Here is a 20,803-nt window from a genome sequence, read left to right as displayed (position 1 = left end):
TAAATTGATCAGCCTTAACACAAACATCAGCCTGCTCTCCATCAAGGTGTATTGGCACAGATCTCTGACAACCACTATAGCCATACGAACCAGTGAGCGAGCAAGCAAGGTATATCACAAACTACTTTTAAAAGCCTAGCTGTAAGCTTGCCTGCTAGTTAATGACTAGCCTAATAAATTCTGACATAGCTGCCAAAGTTTTCTATTTATGTACACCAACCTACAGTGACTATAAAATGTATTAACCCCCCTTGGAGTTCTCCATGTTTCACTGTTTTACAACACAATGCATTACAATAGATTTAATTTGGCACTGATCAACAGAATAATACTCTTTAATGTCAAATTGAAAACAAATCTTTACAAATTGATCCAAATTAATAAATAATGCAGTGAGTGCATAATTTCATCCAGGTGTGTTGGTACCGCTGCAGGCCATTCTGCTAGAGCAGGTTGAGTACAGATGTAGATCATTCTTTTGCATTGTGCTGTATAACAACCGTTTTAGATATAAACCATTAATCGAATAGGCCCTAGTCCTTATCTTTGTTGTAGCCTTTGCACATGAAATTGTACTTTGCTCTAGGGCATGCCTCCGAATTACAGACAGAATGAATGGTCTTGTGTTGGGATCCATTAGATTTAAATAGCCACTTTTCCACCCCAAATTTTTTTTTGATGATCATTTTTGTACGGGTTGCAAAATGGAATTGACCTGCAAAATGGCATTGAGACTGGTTTTGAAACAGGTGTGATTGAGGTTCAAATTGAACTACTTTCAAGGGAAGAGACAACCAATGCTTACTAGAATACATTTCTATTCCACCATTCTGGTATTTTTTTTGTTCAACAGTTGCCGAGGATCCTACAAAGCACAGATATTTTCACTGTTTCAATTCATCAGTGGATTTTAATGTGGAATGTGGACAAAAAATGTGTTTTGCCATCTGTGCCAAATTATCTTATCTTATCTAAATGACAATTCTTAGCACTGTGTACCTTTCCTCTGATGTGCATCATATTCTTCACATTCCAAAATAACAAGAGCGTGAACGTAAACAAAGCAAAGATTAAATAACTGTGAAACTGATGGAGGAAACAAAATTGAATTTAAAAAAAACTGACCTTTTTGGGTTCCTTTGTCTTTGGTGGCTTCTTTTTCTTCATCTTCTTGTCGTCCTGCTCGGGATCAGAAGTGATGGCAGGGTTGTCGATCCCTCCCTTCCAGGCATCAACAGGTGACAGCAGGGGGTCCTCCTCACTGCCCCGGTGACCTCTGCCCTTCTTTTTCTTCTGTAGCGCAGGACCCGAGTCATCGTCGCTGACGTCCGAGTGGGCTCGCCGGTGGTAAGCTTTAGTTTTGCTGAAGAGGATCTTGGAGCGGTGCTTGTATTTGGACGGCCTCCTGCCCACCTGCAGCTTGGACATGCGATCAAAGCCATTCTCCTCGTCCCCATGTGGACCGTGCAACCCGCCAAAGTTTCGCATCTTGGCACGGCTCAGGGTGTCATCAGGGACTGCATAAATGTCATCATTGAAGCCCTTTGACTTCAGTGTGTCGACTGGTTCAGCGTAGTTGTCGGATGGCTCTATGTCGTCACCATGGGCACGTGTCCTTCGGGTGCTCCTCATCCCCGCCTCAATAGTTTTCAGAAGGTTGGGGTCAAGCTTCTTCACATTAGGTTTAGGTAGAACCGGTTTTGGCCTGACAGGAGGTGGCACTTTGTGGTTCCGCTCGTGGTCACCCACTGGTGTGCTGTGGATGGGGTACTCATTCCCTTCCAGATCAATCCGGTACTTTGTGCGTTCACTCGGTGTGGGCAGAAGCTGCACATCATCACCAATGGGACTATATGGAGGCGGAGCCTCCGTGTCATCCTCCGAGTCAGGGTAATATGGGTACGCAGGCGAGTGGCTGTGAGGCGACTGTGGGAAGACATCTTCACTAGCGCCAGAGCCATCGCGGGTGTTGTCGAACATGAAGGAGCCTTCAATACTCAGCTTCTTCTCCAGAACTTCATTGAAAAATGGTGTAAATACCTCCGTCTGTCGGTGGTACTGGGATAGCGAGTAGAGTGCTGTGAATTTGGCTGCAATCTCGGTGGCAATGTGCTCCCCCTCAGTCATGAGTTCTTTGATGGCCTCGTTCTCAAAGAAGTCAACCTGGCTGTCAGTGATGACCACCATTTGAACGGGGATGACGTCCTGGACCTCAGCCAAGAAGGCCCTCAGCATGGCCATGGAGGACTTGCGCTTGGCCGAGTAGACAAGGATGTAGCCGTGGACCAGCTCATCTTTCCGGATTCCAATCGATGAGTGGTAGGAGAGGACTGTGATCTGTATCCGCCGGCGACTGTCCCCAATGATCTTATCCAGGACCAGAGTGTTGCTCTGACCAGGCTGACCAGCACTGCAAGAATGGGAGTCCAGGAAAGGTGAGAGAATGAGGTCTACACTGAATGGATCTCCACACATGGCACACATAACAATCCTCAAGTCAGTCTCTGACAAGTCTTTGATAGAGGGAAGAGGGCTCATTACATCAAAGTTGTGCTTTAGTCCTTCTAGTACTCCTCTAAGGGCCTGTTTTATCTGGGATTCATTAAACTTCCTTGGAAAGGTACCCGAGGGTATATCTACAAAGGTACACTGTAGCTTATTAGCTAGCTGTTGGCCCTGATGCCTGATAGGCATGTTTTTGCAAATGCTGTCTCTCTGGTTAGCTAAGATTAAAATAAATGGCATGGGGGGTGCATATCTGTCCCTCCTGTTTTGACTAATCTCAGCACGGATCCTGCCCACACAGTCACCAATAAAATTTAGGGACTCTATGGAGCTGAAGACACAGATACAACCATGAGGTTTGAAGGTCGATGGCCAGGAATGGCTCAAAACCAACGCTGAATTGACATCAATGGGGAAGAGGTCCAGTTCATAGATTTTCCCATCCAGCGTGTACTCGTCATCTGTCGACTGCGCTCTGATCTCATTAGCCAGCTCCTGTGCAAGACCTTCCCTGCCCAGGAGACACAGATTGACTTTATCAATGTTGGCACTATGGTGGTACAGATTAGATCGGCCATGGTCTAGCTGCACCAGCCTGTTCGCAAGAATCTGCTCCACCTTCATGTCCACGCAGCTTTGGCCGCTGAGGCAGGTCTCTTTAGTGGGGTGATAGACAAACCCGATGTGCTTAAGTAAGAGGGACTCTCTATCAGGAGCTAGCTTCTGCAAGGCTCTGTATCTAGGCTCCTCATTGAGTACTGTGTGGATCTCGCTCATTTTGTCATAACTGGGGGTGGCATTCAAATCTAGGTCATAAAACAGCTCGGCATGTTCAAAAAGCATTTCCTGAAATTCCTCTTTGGCTCTTTCAACTATTTCCCGTTGGTGCCGACTGTAAACATCCCTGCGATCAGTTTCGCTGATATACTTGTAGGCTTCATCTTCCATGACAAAACACATGACCTCTTCCCAGGGCTGACCCGGGCTGATAAAATGCACCCGTTCCAGGGTCTTCTTGAACTTCTCTTTCATCTCCACCCTCCTTTTCTCAGAAATCAAATGCTGGACATGGCTTTGAAAAATCCTCTCACCTTCTGCAGTTCTGAGAAGATCAAAGGGCACTCTTCTGTCATTGACTTTGTCAATGTGGTCCGTCTCGTCCCAGGGGGTGTGCTCCAGATCTACAAACCAGAATTGAAACTCCGCTCTGGTCTTTAGAAGGGTCTGAGCTTCAGGCCAGCTCAGCTTCTCGACTTCCTCCAGGTTGTTGAGCAAGTTATTGAGAATTTTTGGCAGGTTGGAAAGAAATTCATCTCTCCGTTTCTTGATATGCTCCTGCTTTAGCTGTTCTATGTGCTTAGAAAACGTGTTTCTGGCCTTCTTGGTGCCTTCCAAGTTGATGTATTCCTCATAGTCTGGGTGGTTTTTTAACTTATTACTCACAGCTTTCCAGGTTGTGTGATAATCTTTGACCGTCTGCACAATGAGCTTCACAAACTTGTCAGTGACCGTGGTCACCTGCTGTCTCTGAAACTTATACGCATCCAAATAAGGAATGGTTTTGGGTTTCCCGCTTTTTTTATCCATCTGCTGGGTCAGTGCTTGAAAGCACAGTTCCACATTAATGCAGTACCTGGCAGATGTCTCCACCACCAACAAGTTCTTTTTGTTGGATGCATAGGCCTGGAGGTCCCTCAGATACTGCTCCACACACTCGTCACACTTTGTGGCAGCAATGATGATGGGCTTTTTTGACTTTGACATTTGTGAGTACAAGCTATTGACAAATTTCATCTGGTCATCAAATTTTCTATTGCAGCCCTTGCTGACATCTATGCATAGGACAAAGCCGTCAATATTCAGTTTCCCATCAGGCATCTGCTTCTGGTCAAAGTCCTGCTCCAAGCCTAGCTGGTCTGTGCAAATGTACATCAATTTCTCGGCAGACTGAAGCTTAGAGGCTGCGGCCCGTTTGGTGTAGGGCTGTAGGTTTGTGCTGCGATGGGGCAGGAAAGTCTGGTCATCGATAAATTCAGTCTGTTCGATGACCTGGATTTTGCATTCCAGGCCGTCATCGCCCCTGTGCGGCACTTCGCCCCAGTACAGGAAGTGGTCATTGTTCACCACACGCCCTCCAAAGTCTATTGTGCTCAACACAGAGGTGTGCTCCATGTAATAATCGTCTGCTTTGGGACGTACGTACCTGTTGCACAGGCACGATTTGCCCACTCCACAGCTGCCTTTCTCTTTTTCAGTCCCTGAGAGCCCCACCACGCTCACAGCGTACGTCGGGGGGCGGGGTTCCTTGTTCTTTGCCATTATATCCCCCCTCTCATTGCCTTATCACATTCAGCAAAGTATTTTCTAGCAGGGCTATCGTTCTACTCCCATCTGAGCGGGAGAGAAAGGGGGGTGAGGTTAGAAGAGGTGTGCACCCATGGCTTTTTCTGGACTGGCCGGTTCCCTTGTCCTCCTCTGCTGGATCCTCACTGTGGGTTGGGGGTGGCTTCTACTCCCCTCTTATCCCCTTCCTGCAAAACAATACAAGTTCATTAGAGATATGAAAGAAAGCATAAATCAATTACAGCAATGCATTCAGACAGCCTGCTTGAAACCTAATCATGCTGCTTGGGCAACTCAGACACTGCTTATCAAAGGAAAACATGAATCACTTGCTTATACAAATTATATCCATCTCAACATCCATCCCGTGGTTTGAAGAGAAGAGCAAGTCTCCCTAATAAAGTTGCAACCTGATGTTTTGCATAGCCCCTAAATGTCAAACTCAATAAAGGGAATATGACATTTAATGTAAGGTTATTGGTTTGAATTGAAGAGGGGACAAATAATAATACATGGTCTGCTAGCTGTAGCATGATTACCCTGAAGGGATTGACATGATGGCTGAGGTTTTAAGTGTGGGCAGGTGTAAGGATATGTGCTAATTGCCCACAGCACTCTGGGGCTCATGAAAGGCCCCATTGTCTACACGGCGTGTCTGTTCATTTTCTGAGAGAACATTTCATGTTTCGTCTGCCTACTAAGGGCCAGAAAAACCAAGAAGTTTCTATAATCCTGACACAGCAAACATGTCTGCCATTTTGTTGGGCCTGGTTTTGCCCCCTACTACAGTTGAAGAGTAGTTCAGTTCTCTGATATTAAATGTTTAGAATAATTGGCCAAGATTGTCTTCTTGTTCAAAAGTACCATTTCATAAAATGTTCAATTGATTTTGCCAGTTTAGTGAATAAAGAGCTCAACAAAATTGTCTGCCTGGGGCAAGTAAAACCAGATGTTCGACAAATAAAACTGGTCTGCCACTGGTCAGCCAATCAGACAAATGACAGTTACACTCACAAGGCATTCAAATGTATTCCAATCTCTATTTGGCACCATCAAATTAGCACAGATGCCGAGTAACATGTCAGATATAACTTGGAGTCCAAGTCACGAATAGTGCAATATCTAAAACCAGAATATTTACAAGCAAGAATTTAAATCTTTTTCAATGTGTTGTGCCGGTTAAAATGTTTTGAATATAAAATAAAACAGATAAGTACAACTTTATTGACACAATTATCCATGTTAACATTCTCAGTTTTCCCAAGCTGATTTCTTACCAACTTGCGCAAGTGGAAAGTGTGGTAAAAACCTTAATGTGGAACCCTGGAAAATATTTTTGACATTCCCTGCACATCTCAATATTAGTTATAACATTAGTTATTTTGTGAGAAGCAAGACCTGTCATGGCATTAGTAAAAAGCATTATTATTTTGTTATTTATATATAATTACATTGTGCTTTGCACTTTATTTTAAAAATGCATTATTTATTCCATTGTGTAATGTTCTGATTATGATAGTCTGTGATTATTATACAGAGCTTGGCCACTCTGACTACAGCTGGTTGCTCAGGTTACCAAGAGATACCTTGTGTTCTCCAAATCAAAATGTTCCACATAGGGTGCATTCCTGCTTTTCTAGACTCAAATATGTTTTACTGTTGCTCCTCTTGGCACGCATTTCAGTTAAAATTTAATCCTAAATGTAAGCAATGACAAAAATAAGGATACGCATAATCTAGGTCCTATACATCCGAGATCCACTGCAATAGCCTGGGTTAATATGCTTATGTTCTCCCAGATGAGCAAGATAATGCGACATCCATTTTCTTCCACATCTCTTTTGTAAAGTCAGCAGGGACAGGAATCAGATTGCTCTCATTGAAAAGGCATCAACCATTTGCTTGTTTTATCTTTTATCTTCTAACAATGTGCATCTTTGCAAAATACTATGAAATGCTCAAAAATACAACCCAAATTCAATTCAGGGAAAACCTGAACCACCTTACATGATTCAATATGTTCAACACAGGTTGTATAATTATTTACTTACTGCATTTAAAAACAAATTGACATATTAACCTCACAATTCTGTTTTCATTTTATTTACCATCCTTCTCAGTTATAAAAAATAACTGCTAATTAATTCAAGGGTTTAATGAGATTGCATTGAACTTTGCATTAGGCTGACAGGCTCATCTTTTTCGGAGTTCATTTTTTATTAAAAGAATTGGGAATTTACTTTTCATTTTAAAAACCGGGTGAAAATCGGATAATACAGTTTCCAGGATGAATCATTATTTTAATTTTTATTTTAAACATTGTCCTTTCTTTCAACCATAGACTTGCGTCTGTTATTTCAACTGCACATTTAATGGCGTTCGCACAGTGAAAAAGAGCTAACATTGACGTAATAATGACAAAGTCATTCTAATACAAAATAATAAGGAATCTTGTTTAATCCCTTAAGCTGCACTGCGAGAGTGCGTTTATTTCCATTCAAACCTTTCTAACAGCAAAAACAATAAAACTCACAGTTCTATTTGTATAAACAATTTTATGATAGCATTGCTTTAGCAACAACAGTTCCTTAACTTATAACATTTTATAATATACGGTGACAAAACAACTTCTATGCATTTTATGACTTCACCGATGACATGAGTCAGGCTAAAATTGGTATTCTTTTCACAAAACCATAGTTGGGAGACTTCAGGAGAACCAAACCACTATTCCTTTTTGATTCCAGGGCCAAAGCAGCTAATAATAGCTAGTTAGCTGTAGCTGCACCGTTCACTCGTGAACAACCTTGGAATAACACCCAACTTAACAAGCTGGTTTCTGCTACAAAAAATGAGGAGTCCTGAGGAATTTGCTTCCTTTATTGCATCAGGGAAAATTACATTAACTCCCTTGTACCACCAGCTTTTCTCCGCGGCCATGCCCCCTTTCAAATTCACAACTAAAAGTCTACCCACTCACCATTCCAAGCAGCCTCACATACAGACAATCCAAATCTGGGGGATTTTTGGGTGGAAATCAGTTATAACAAGAACCTTGGCTATATGTAATCCACACAAATCTGCACACAAGCTAACAAGTCAAATACTTCTCCAGACCTGTAAATGGCCGGAGTCATGTGATTTACATCAAACGTATGTGGTCGTGACAGCCAATATAATAACCCTTCTATAGGCTTCAACATGATCCTAACTTGTGAATCAATAAAGCTTTGTACCATTTCATGTGTGAGTGCATGAACATTCAGTTGTAAATTAATGATTACCAATACAACGGCAAAACAAAACCTACAGTATGGCATGTGATAGCCTCAGAGCAGACAATGAAAGCCATCAGACAGAAGAAAATATTGATGGGTAAAATATCAACTTAACATTACACTTTGGCAAGTCACTGAATTTCACTCATGTCTGGGGTCAACCTGCTTCATGCCCACAACTATATTATGATAATTAAACTTCTAAAACGGCCTGATTCAGTGATTAATAAGAAAATACTGAATCAGCACCTGGACTTTGCCTCGATTCAAGCCAACTGCAAAGTTCTTATTCTTAACTTTTAAGGAACAACCCAGAACTTGTAATGTTTTATCCTTACTTAATGGTCTCAATATTGAGGAAAATGTTATAAAAGGTGTTGAAGGAGTCAAAAAAACACTGAAAGTATCAAAGGGCAGAGTGCCGAAATGAATCCACACAATCCATATGAATAAAAAAAGGTTTAAATGAGCCATATGGAATTCCATAAAGTAGTGACATCACAACGATGCACTGGTTTGCTTCAACGCAGCCCAACTCGTAGCCGGAACAAATCAAAGCGCTCAGAACTGAAGGCATTCAGTTGGAGCTAGTCAGCTAATCAGAACCGAGGTTCGTTGATGTCAATGAGCCTTAAAGACACAGTCACTAAAACTACCTGTACTAGGTAAAGCTCAGGAGAGGCACTGGAAAATGCACTGGTAAATCTGGATAGAGTTGGTTTTTGGAACTTAAAACTACACAAATGCCTTCTTATGGATATCAGGACCTAAAATAAAACCCTGGAAAATAGATTATATTTTTAATTCATTTGACCAAATGTCCAACTAGCAATATTCTTAAATTGTGAAAGCATGAAGGGATTAATACATTGTATGGGAAGCAATAATAAAATATTGCTGACTCTATACAAAACACAAAAACTGTCTAATGTCCTAATTTGTTATTTTTTAACACTTCCATTCACTGCAATACAGCTACATGCATTGCTTGGGAATACAGCAACTTTATCCAGACTTTAAGTCACCATGTTGTATACAGGACAGGCAAGAGTTTACAATCCATACATTTATATCTTACAATCTATACATTTGAAAACCTGAACACCTACTTATTTCATGTGTTTATCTAATCAGCCAATCAGGTGGCAGGAGTGCAATGCATAAAATCATACAGATACAGATCACACGGGTAACTCGCGTAACCACTCTCTACAACTCTGAGCAGAAAAGCATCTCAGAATGCACAACACGCCAAACCATGAGATGGATGGGCTACAACAGCAGCAAACCATGTCGGGTTCCACTTCTGTCAAGAACAGAAAGCTGAGGCTGCAGTGGGCACAGCTCACCAAAACTGGACAGTTGAAGACTGGAAAAAAAAAAATGTGTGATAAATCTTGATTTCTGCTGAGGCATACAGATGGTAGGGTCAGAATTTGGCACCAACAGCATGAATCCATGGACCCAACAGTCCAGGCTGGTGGCGGTGGTGTAATGGTGTGGGAAATGTTTTCTTGGCACAATTTGGGCCCGTTAATACCAATCAATCATCGCTTGAATGCCACAGCCTTTTTCAGTATTGTTGCTGACCATGTGCATCCCTTCATGGGCAAATCATAACCATCTCCAAATGGCTACTTCCACCATAACACACAATGTTACAAAGCAAAAGTCGTCTCAAACTGGTTTCATGAACATGACAATGAGCTCCATGTTCTTCAATAGCCTTCCTAGTCACCGAAACTGAATCCAATAAAACACCTTTGGCATGTGGCAGAACGGGAGATTAAAATGCATGAGTGTATAGCTGACAAATCCGCTGAAATTGCATGATGCAATCATGTCAACATGGAACAGAATCTCAATGGAATGTTTTACCCAGTTCCTAAATTCCTTGCCCCCACGCTTAAAATAGAACCCACAGCAGTCTCAATGGATGACAGCTATGAAATTGTTATTTTTTTGTAGTTTCAGTTCTAAAAAGATTGACAAATGGTGAACACACTGGCAAAAAGACAATGTAATCATGTAAAAAATGGCAAAGGCCTAGAAGGAACCTGAACTGAAACCATTTCAGGGAACATCCAATAAAGATTTCAATTATCCACACTTGAGAAATTATTTAATACGTGTAGACATTAAACCTGCACAAACCCCTTAAAAGAGTTGCACTAGTGTAAGCACATTAAACTGCTAAAGGCTAGCACACAGTATTTAAATTTACTCAGAAGGGTTATAGCTAGTCATGACTTCATGCATAATCTTTCATTAGGCTAACCAAGTTAAACTACAGATTGCATAGCTCAGAGACAAAAACCTTGAAATTACCCAGGAGGTATTGTATATTCTACTTTTCTTTGACCCATTTACAACATCTGAGGAAAGTCAGCCTGTATTTCAGTTTATCCAATTTCACAAAATGTCACAAATTAAACTTACTGCACAATAGCTGCAAATGGGAACTGCCTATACATTTGATATAACCATAGGGCACACCATTTGGAGGTGGGGAGGGATAAAATTATTTTCCGTCTTGCCCACACTCCTCAGTTAAATTACATTGCAGTTGCAACTATGCATCCTGGACAGACTTTGTTTTTTGAAGTGCTAAACAAACAGTCAACATTGTGAGCCTTAATTCGATTGCCATCGCTATGATTCACACATAACTACAAGTTTGATAGCTGCAAGTTTAAAATGTCATAAAGTCAATTTCAAGAATATTTACTCAAACAACATTTAACCTTTGCAGAATTCAGTTTAATAACATGGAGAAATTATTATTATTTTTTTAAACCTACAAAAGAATATTGCTTGCAAAATACAAAAGGTCCAAAGGTCTAAGATTGGGACCAAACCAATTTTAACAAAAAAAGGAGAAAAGTGAAGGAAAAAACCCCCCGCAGACCTAGTTTAGATCCTTCAGCTCATGAGAAAAAACCTCACACAGTCCCAGGTGCATTTGGGTAACATTGTAAGGGGTCCTTTGCAAACTGCAGTCAACTATTCAATTAGAACCTTATTAAATTTTAAACACAACAGAAGGCGTCAGATCATTAAGTACTCCCCTCACCATTTGTGGTCTGTTTATTGAATAGATCCCCTTTCAGAGGAAATGTTAACCTTCCGACATCTTTCTTAAGGGAGTTTTTACTGTGACTGCAGAGAGGCAAGCTCTACCTGCCCTTGAAAACACTTTGTCAAATCCTTTAATAAACCTCCAGCAGCAGTTTCTTTCGCCAATTGGTGCTCTACACAAAAAGGCCCACACTTCATAGGCTGCACAGTTTGAGTAAACTGGTTTGGACTAATAGGCCATTGACCAATGTAGACTTTAGCTAGGAATGGTTAGGAAGTGAGTAGAAAGAAAACCAGTGGAGTTCTTTATAGAAGCCGAGGCCAGTGGTTGCATCAATCTACGTTAGCAAGCACTCATCAGTCTGTGGTTGCAGAATAAAGAAAAGTGAATACTTCAGCATTCATCTTCTGCTGATGCGCCAGAATTAATTCTCTTTAGTATTCTACTCATCAATTACCCTTCAGAGACCAGTATTTTAAGCTAAGGAAATAATATGCCCAGAGTTCAAGTCGACACCCAAAGGGAGGCTGAAACATAGTGGAAGTTAATGAACACCAACTGAAGAGGAGTTTCATTCCATTACATGAAACCCTGTCTGGATGATACATCCTGATAATGGGAGGAACCAAATGCACATGCAGCACAATATTCATATTCAATTCATAAAGGCTGCAAAATACAACTGCAATTTAAGGTCAAAAAATGTAGGCCTAATATTCAAAATATCATTACACCCTCACAGCATTCACTGAATCTCCTCAAAATCCATGTGGTAGTTATAGGGTAAGGACTACAATCTGAAATCATTAAATTATATGCACTGAGACACAATGTGAAATATAGCTAATTAGAAGACAAAATATAAACAAGAATAAACAAGGAAACATAATCCTATGCTCATAAACAGAAGGCATTTACAGTTAAGTTAAAGTAAAGTTAAAAGTATTGGGACAGCAACACATTTTTGCAGTTTTAGCACAATGGATTTTAAATAAAACAATAAATATGAGGGTAAAGTGCAGACTGTCAGCTTTCATTTAAGGGTATCGGGTGATCCGTGCAGGAATTACAGACCCCCCCCACTTTTGTTTTTAAATAACAAATTAACATAAGCTAAAATATTGTTGTGATATTTAGTACTTGGTTGCTAATCCTTTACATTCAATGACTGCAGGAAGTCTGTGACCTGTAGATATTACCAGACGCTGGACATCTTCCTTCTTTGTCTTATCGCCAGCAAATTGGACCCAAGATGGGCGAATGACTAGGTCAGTAAAGAAGATACCACCTTTTCGCCCTGAAAAACTCCTTTGTTTGGGGTCATTATCTTGCTACAAGGTGAAGTGCCATCCAATGAGTATAGGCATTTGGTTGGATCTGAGCAGGTAAGATCCTTCTGTGCCATTCAGAATTCACCCTGATGCTGCAGTCAGTAGTCACGTATCAATGAAGACAAGTGAGCCGTTTCCAGTGGCCATAATAATACCACCACGTTTCACAGATGAAAGAAAGTGCTTTGGATCATGAGCAGTTTATGAATAATGCACAGATGGACAGCTAGTCGCAAACCAGTCAAGTAACTGTCCAATTACTTTCGCTCACGTAATATTTATGGATTAAGTATAAAAAGCTGTGATTTCCATGATCACCAGATATGGATGCAAATACCTTCAAATGAAAGCAGGGAAATTTGTTTTTAAACATATATTCCAGAAAACAAATGGAATATGAAGGCAAATAGAATATTTTTCATTTGTCATTTTTGTTGCCACGTGCCACATTAAGCTATGAATCCAGGTTTACATGGCAAAATAAAAATGGAAAAAAGTTTTCATTCGGTGCATCTCGGATCCACCTATCAAAACGGCATAAAAAGGCATCACCATTACCAAAGTTCCAGCCACCCTGGAGGCCTCCCTCCTAACTGCTGATGATATGAGCTAAATTAAAGCCTAGTGCACACATTGGCTATGATTTTATTGTTAGTAATAGCGCTGCTTTAAGCCCATTAAAGGCATCAAGTCTTCCAAATTTATATTTTTCACTGCAACTGGCATCAGGGAACTTTGGCTCAACAGTCACAGGACCAAGGCTTTACTGACATTGCTCTGAAACTACAAAAAAAATGGCAAGGGAATGAAACTCTTTGCAGACAAGTGTTAATGACTCCTTTCTAACACACACTTTTTTCCATTCCTTCACACGCTGGCATTGGTGCATTACATTGCAATCATTTTGAAAACATTACTTACAATGTGGTTTCATTTCGAAAATAATAATATTCTTTGAAACACATGGCTAATAGTATTTTTGTACTTGAGCATATACACTGCCCTCCATAATGTTTGGGACCCATTATACCACATGGTTTCAGATGGTGTTTGTAATTGTTCAGGTATGTTTAATTCAACCCCTTAATTCAGGTATATGAGAGCTCTCAGTACCTTTCGTCTTTCCTCTAGTCTTTCGATCACCTTTGAAAACTATTACTGCTGTTTATCAACATGAGGACTAATGAAAATCAAAGAAGCCATTAAGACTGAGAAACAAGAATAGAGACATCGGCCAAACCTTAGGCTTACCAAAATCATCTGTTTGGAACATAATTGAGAACAGAGCATTGGTGAGCTTACTAATGACAAAGGGACTGGCAGGCCAAGGAAGAGCTCCACAGCTGATGACAGAAGAATTCTCTCCATAATAAAGAAAAGTCACCAACACCTGTCCGACAGATTAGAAACACTCTTCTGGAGTCAGGTGTGGATTTGTCAATGACCACTGCCCGCAGAGGACTACACAAACAGAAATACAGAGGCTACACTGCAAGATGCACCCACTAACCAGTTTGGTTAGCCGCAAAAACAGGATGGCTAGGTTACAGTTTGTCAAGAAGTACTTAAAAGAGCAAGCACAGTTCTTGTGGACAGATCAGACGAAGATTAACTAATATCAGAGTGATGGCAAGAGCATGGAGTATGGATGAGAGAAGGTACTGCCCAAGATCCAAAGCATACCACCTCATCTGTGAAACACTCATCTGTTATGGCCTGGGCATGTATGGCTGCTGAAGGTACTGGCTCACTTATCTTCATTGATGATATAACTGCTGATGGTAGTAGCCAAATGAATTCTGAATGTATAAAAATGTATGTATTAAAATCTGATAATGTGCACTTTAACCACATGTGATTTATTTTTCCACATTCTGGATTAAAGAGGCAAATAAATGATGTCTTTGCCCCAAAATTATGACGAGCACTCCAAATACTGCATATACCGTTAGACTGATTCCTAGAATATTTCCATCCTTTCACTTTGAATCATGAATGGAAAAATCAATGTCTGAACCTTTTTGCCAGAATGTTTACTTTCTGCAGGAGTTTAGCCTAAATGAACCACACATTGTAAATCACCAATGACTAGGCTCAGCATTTAAAGAGTCCTTGTGGTCCTAGATTCAGAATGGAGAAACATTACCATCTGATGTTCATTCACAGGCAAATGGTATGGCAAATTTGGATTTTGTGGAACCGACCAACACATCTTGTGTACTTGGGAAATTGTGTCCGAGGCTTTATTCCCAACTCCAGTTCCACAGTAGACCACTGGTAAACTGTTTCACCTTCAGGCAAAGTACACTCAGCATAAGACAGTGCTGAACTGCTGCTCTAAGTCAATAGGATGTCATATGCTACAATTAGCCACTAGCCACAAAAATAACGCATTCAACATGTACAAGCAATGAATCTTCTCCAGATGCCGAACGTGCACAATCTTTTTGGAGACTGTATGCAAGGTGGCATCAACATGTGCAGAAAATATTCAGAAGACAACTTTGCACTTCCTCCCACTGACATACAGCAAGGGATCGCAGCTGCCTGAGTTCCAATTACATCACCAGCAATCAAGAGGAGTGTTCAGCTCTGAGTTAACGGCACTTTGGAAGCATTGTTCTGTTCTGCAGGGTAATGTTTCATATAGTGTGTCAGATTGCAGATTATGACCAGGGCACCTTTTATCATCTCCCCTGCTCTGAAAACATCCGACACACACGGAGACATGTGCAAACATTTTTCAGATATCTGGCATGCAAAATAAATTACCTAATTCTTGGTAACTTTTATACTCCAGTCTAGACCTGGCCTTCTCTCAGAGTTTGGATTTTCTTGCAATTTAGCAATATTATAGCATTTCTAAACCATTACATTTAATTTTATGGTTACTAATTTTGTAGGGCTACAACTTTTTTCTCAGTCCCATATATATATATATATACATATATCTTTACAGCAACGAGCAATAATATGTGATCATGACAGAAATGCATCTAATACTGAGTTTGCTACTGAATTGTATGAAAAGCAAATAAAAAAATTAAACTTAGTAGGCAGCATTAAGTCGCACAGTACTTAAAAAAATAAAAAAACGATTTCAATAGCTCGTCATAGTATAGGCTTAAAAACTGTAAAACACATTACTAGTCTGCTTGTTCATATAATTTAAAGGCCAAGTAAAAACAAAATTGTAAATACATTAAATATACTCAGAATAAATATTGATTAATACATAGCCAAACATTCTATATTCTTTATTAATTATTAGAAATATTGTTTCAAAGACTGATTACTGCTATGAACTTTGAAGCACAAGAATATGGTGCAAAGGAAATTAACAAACCTATCTTTCTTCCAAAGATAGCAAACTGAAACATGAGCATTCTGGTAAGATCACATTGCATATCTCTCAGCTACAGTCTTATCGAGCCGTCACATTACAATTATTAATTTAATTCATAGAATAAATCAGTAGCATGTCCAATGCATCCAGTGGTGTTTGATTATCAACAGAAAAAAATCCTGTGGTCAGACAGAGTACTCCTGTTACTCTGACAAAGCATTCACATTGAACTATAAAGACGAACCCTTCATACATAAAAATATGGCGCATATCCCGCAGTTAAGATCACAAATGACCAGTAGGTAGTGATGCACCTTATTTGGCTATGTTAATCTTAGAGGACAGGCAGACCTTCCTACAAACGTTCATGAAGCCTAAATAAATACAATTCAGAGGGTGATAGCAAGCGTTTGATATCAAATTGGGGACTGCGCTGGAGCAGTTGCACCGAAGCATGACTTTGATGTCCGACAGGATCTTAGTGCAATTTACAGTCATCTGTTTAATGTTGAGAACATTTGAGTTGAACAGTTGCCGAAATATGTCGATAATTATCATGGATCATTATTTTAGCGCAGTTTTAAAAGTCAAATAGGCTACATGAAATTGATGGAAGAGCTCCTTCCATACCCACCTCGTGAAACTAGCAACCGCAGGCCACGAGCCTCACCAACGCTTTACATGCCAGGTAACCGCAAACACGGGAACAAGACTCATTTCCACATCAAGTAAATAACATAGCTTATGGATTTCAAATGGATTTCGGTTATGTGTTTTACATACGTTGTTGTGTCTATACTGCCGCGACAACTACTGCTATCTCGAGGTCTGAACAAGGGACCAGATGAGGCTGGGCGTTTTTAGCGTCGCGAGATTCACGAAGCGGGGGTCGAAATTCAGGGATACGGACCGAGGTTTTGGTTTACGGTTATATCGCGTTTCCTGTGCACTGATCACTGAAAAAGCAAACATGCGCGTTTTAAAATGTCAGCGTTTTGCAGGTACAACAATACATTGACATGGTCAGATGAAAGAACCACAAAACCGCCACGAAAGGAATAATAAACCCTGCACTCTCCCTTTTGTGGCATTCTTGCGAAAACAACCTGGAACACTGGGCTTTGCCAGCAAACTAGCTAACTTGTATGCGACGGATACTTAAACAAACTGTACTATGTACGCATTGGTACATTATTCAATACAGACGCGGTGTGATTTCCGACTTGGTGTTTCCGACCTTTGCGGGGCGGAATGTGGCCAACTCCGAAATGCCTTTCAATTCAGGTTAAGTCGTATTCTGATTTAAATCCCAACTCTACCCCAAACCTGATTAAGTTGGGCGTAGACAAAACATCTTTTGCGACATCACCGTTGAACTAACGTTATACAGGAACATGGTGTACAAAAAATACTGTTAAGTAAGATCCGCTTGCTCGTCAACCATCGAACGGTATTGAATGGTTTGCTAGCTACCAATCTGGTACATGCGTGTTAGGAACCGTAGATACTAGCTAGCAGCTGATGTTATATTCAACTGGTAGTGAATTTTGAAGCAAGGAGCAAGTCAGACTATATTCATTTTCCTTATGGGATGATAGCTAACACGTTAGCAAAAGTATTCTGATAACGTATTGTGGTCTCTAAAATTAGGCAAGGTTGCGTTTCGATTGATGCCATTTTAAACTAACTTAGCTAGCCATGTATCCACCAACAAAACCAAGCAAGACATCACTAATTTAGCCAAGCTACCGGCTATCACAGACCTGTGTATTTCAACAGTTCGGTTTCAATCTAGCTAGCTAGCCTATCCACTGTGGGATTCCTCAACCCAGGAATATCAACGTGCGTGTCTGACACATGCTTCTTGGGTATTAGGTAGCTAGATAGCTAGCATTTATTAACTAGAGCGACAAGTAACATAGCGCCAATCTTAATTGAAGCTAGCGACTGTTATGGAAACTGAATTTCGGAAATATAAAACATTACCTGGCTAGCAATCTAGCGATAACGTCAGCATACATTCGTTCCGTTTCACATGCGTCTCAAATAAATTGATGAACGGTTATTATAGCCATCTAGCTACAGCTGGAAAACACAAACGTTGAGTAGCTACGAACAAATGTTAAACCTTCCAGATGTTAGAAGGAAACTCATGTTATTTAGACAACGTTGCCGTAACGTTGCCACGACGTTGTTATGGAAAGCTCAAATGAATAACTGAGGAAATCGATGCATTTCGTTTGCATGTTATTAATCTTAGTTTTCTTTATCTTTTATCTGATTATGATAGCTAATTGACAGCGAATGGTAGCTAGTAACGCTACATCAGAACTAAATTAGTTGGCTGGAGCTTGCTGCACTGGTAAAATACTGCGAATAACGGCATGAGCAAGCCCAGTCATTCCCAATGTAGCAGCTGACTAACATTTCTCATCTACAAATAACTACCAAGCAAATACTAAACGAATAACTTATAAGTTATGGCACGTCACTTATACATAGGCCAGTTCAGCAATATTCTGACATTACCTTGCTATGCTAGAAGAAAACGAAGCGAGTGTTCGCGCAGCTAAGTTAGCTAGCCAGCTAGCCATAGAATGCCCATACGCGAACCGTCCTTTAGATATTAGCTGGCTAGCACAATGTAGCAGGCTACAAAGCAAACTATTGGTCCGCGTCGAGGTATGCGTTGTCATTAATTACCCCAATCCAGGCAAAAAAGTGTCTTGTGAAACACTAGCTAAATGCCGAAGCGGGCCTCGCACCATCACCTGCCCGGACAAGGCACAATCACCACCCCCACCCCCGATTCCTTTGGAAATCATAAGGACGGACTTGAACAATACATTCCTGAGAAATATACTGCACAAACCTGGTAATGGTTTGTGACAAATTTATATTAAGGTGCTTGTCCTCTTGTCCGGTCTTGTAAAAGCAAGTTAAACAAGGTACTCTTAGTTATCCTATCCAGAGTACGAAAGTCGGAGCAGTTTACTCCAAATACATTCCCCTACCTAACATGGTCGCTCCCAGCTCCCAACACCACGAAAAAGCGGTAGCATTCTTGTGTCTTCTTTTCAAAATATATTCTCCGGGATTCGATCGCCTCTTGAAAACAGGTGTACTTTTCAATCGTTTCTGTCGCAACCCAACATAAAACAAATCCTCTCAGATTCCAAAAAAGTGCTGTTTTTATTTATTTTTTCGTATTTTACTCTTGTATGTAATCCGAGCCGCGCTCCCTCCCCTCTCACTCCAGTCAGTAATGGCGACGGATGGATCCTGCTCTACTCACTCACTCTCTCCCCCCGTAACTTTTCCATTCGGCTGTGTGCGGGGGCGCGACGCGCATGCACATTTGCTGGAATCATGCGCGTACTTGCAAAGCCAATATAATAAGATCGTTATTTAAAGAACCTTTGTAAACAGAAGTTAATTGCACGAAGTTTCAATAAAAACGAATAATACAATGGATGGGTGCTTTGACTTCACAAAAGACAACATAATGTTTCTGCGTTTGATTAGCCCATTGTCCACTCTCTCATTAATATGTGAATGTACTGAATAATACTTATATTTTTTTGGCATTCGCCCCTATGAAGCGCCACTTACTGTTATATGTACAATAGCCACACTACACCTGGAAATCAACCTCTTAAAAGGGTCACACCGCAATTCCCTTATTATTCATTGGCATATATTGTGTTTAACAATTGATATGAATATTATTCATTATTATTCATATCATTTTAATTACTCAATCAAAAAGAAGAGCAGCTTGGCAAAAAAAAAAAAAACATTTGATTGGATACAGTTTTGATCGCATGATTCCTTTTATTTTCTTAAAATAAAGAAATGTTGTGTTCATGATCTCTTAAGTGCAAAACACATTAATATCCCAGTCTTTTCTATAGACATCAGCTTATTTGTATGAAATGTGAATATTAAAAAATATTATATTATATATAGTTATATTCATTTCTTATATTTAGATTTGTACCTTTATATGTTGCCTGGGGAACAATCATTGTGCTTCTGCTTGAAAGATCTTAAATCATTGGATTGATTATTAGCTGGTATTTTCAATAACAAATAATGTGATTAGTCAGAAATGCTGAATTTAAACTGTAATGGTGTATTCTTTTCTGTACTTCCTTGCTACCTTGGGAGGAGACACCAGGATGTTTCATAATTATTTGACAATAAACAGTACACTTGGCTGTAAATGTGTAGCATTTGATTCTGTAAACTGATTACAGAAGTTAACATTTTCCAGACAAGCACTGCATTACCATATCCTACAAACACACAGTTCAATTTAATTGATAAATCATTCATTTTTTCTGTTAGTTTTGATTCATCAATCTAACTTGTAGCTCGGTGTGATAGTGTGGGAGCAATAATTATTTGGTCCCTTGCTGATTTTGTAGGTTTGCCCACTTACAAAGAATGGAACTGTGTAGAATTTTAATCATAGGTACATTTTAACATTGAGAGACAGAATATCACAAAATAATCCACAATAACAACATCATATACATTTTATAAATTTTATATCATATTTTCACATGAAATAAGTATTTGATCCATCGAACAATAGGACTTAATACTTGGTGGAGAAACCTTTGTTAGCAAGCACAGAGGTCAGACGTTTGTTGTAGTTTTTCACCAGGTTTGCACAGATCTTGAGGGATTTTGGTCCACTCCTCTTTGCAGATCCTCTCCAAATCCTTAAGGTTCCCAGGCTGTCGCTTGGCAACTCGAAGCTTCAGCTCCCTCCACAGATTTTTGATGGGATTTAGGTCTGGAGACTGGCTAGGCCACTCCAGGACCTTAATATGCTTCTTTTTGAGCCACTCCTTTGTTGCCTTGGCCGTATGTTTTGGGTCATTGTCATGTTGGAAGACCCATCCACTACCCA

General features: G+C 40.2%; 1 protein-coding gene across 1 annotated transcript in view; it reads right to left on the bottom strand.

Annotated features, from left to right (window-relative positions):
- Positions 1-19,146, bottom strand: part of arhgap5 (Rho GTPase activating protein 5) — a 65,630-nt gene extending 46,484 nt beyond the window's left edge. The window contains exons 1-2 of the mRNA XM_061217711.1: positions 18,897-19,146; positions 1,126-5,036 (exon numbers count right to left, since the gene is read on the bottom strand). Of these exons, the coding sequence (XP_061073695.1) occupies positions 1,126-4,824 (3,699 nt within the window). The 5' untranslated portion in view covers positions 4,825-5,036; positions 18,897-19,146. The remainder of the gene's footprint in view (positions 1-1,125; positions 5,037-18,896) is intronic.
- Positions 19,147-20,803: the final 1,657 nt, after the last annotated feature.

The sequence above is a fragment of the Conger conger genome, chromosome 1 (genome assembly GCF_963514075.1).
Source record: "Conger conger chromosome 1, fConCon1.1, whole genome shotgun sequence".
NCBI lineage: Eukaryota > Metazoa > Chordata > Actinopteri > Anguilliformes > Congridae > Conger > Conger conger.
Note: the sequence above shows the minus strand (reverse complement) of the source record. Positions and strands in the feature narration are given on the sequence as shown.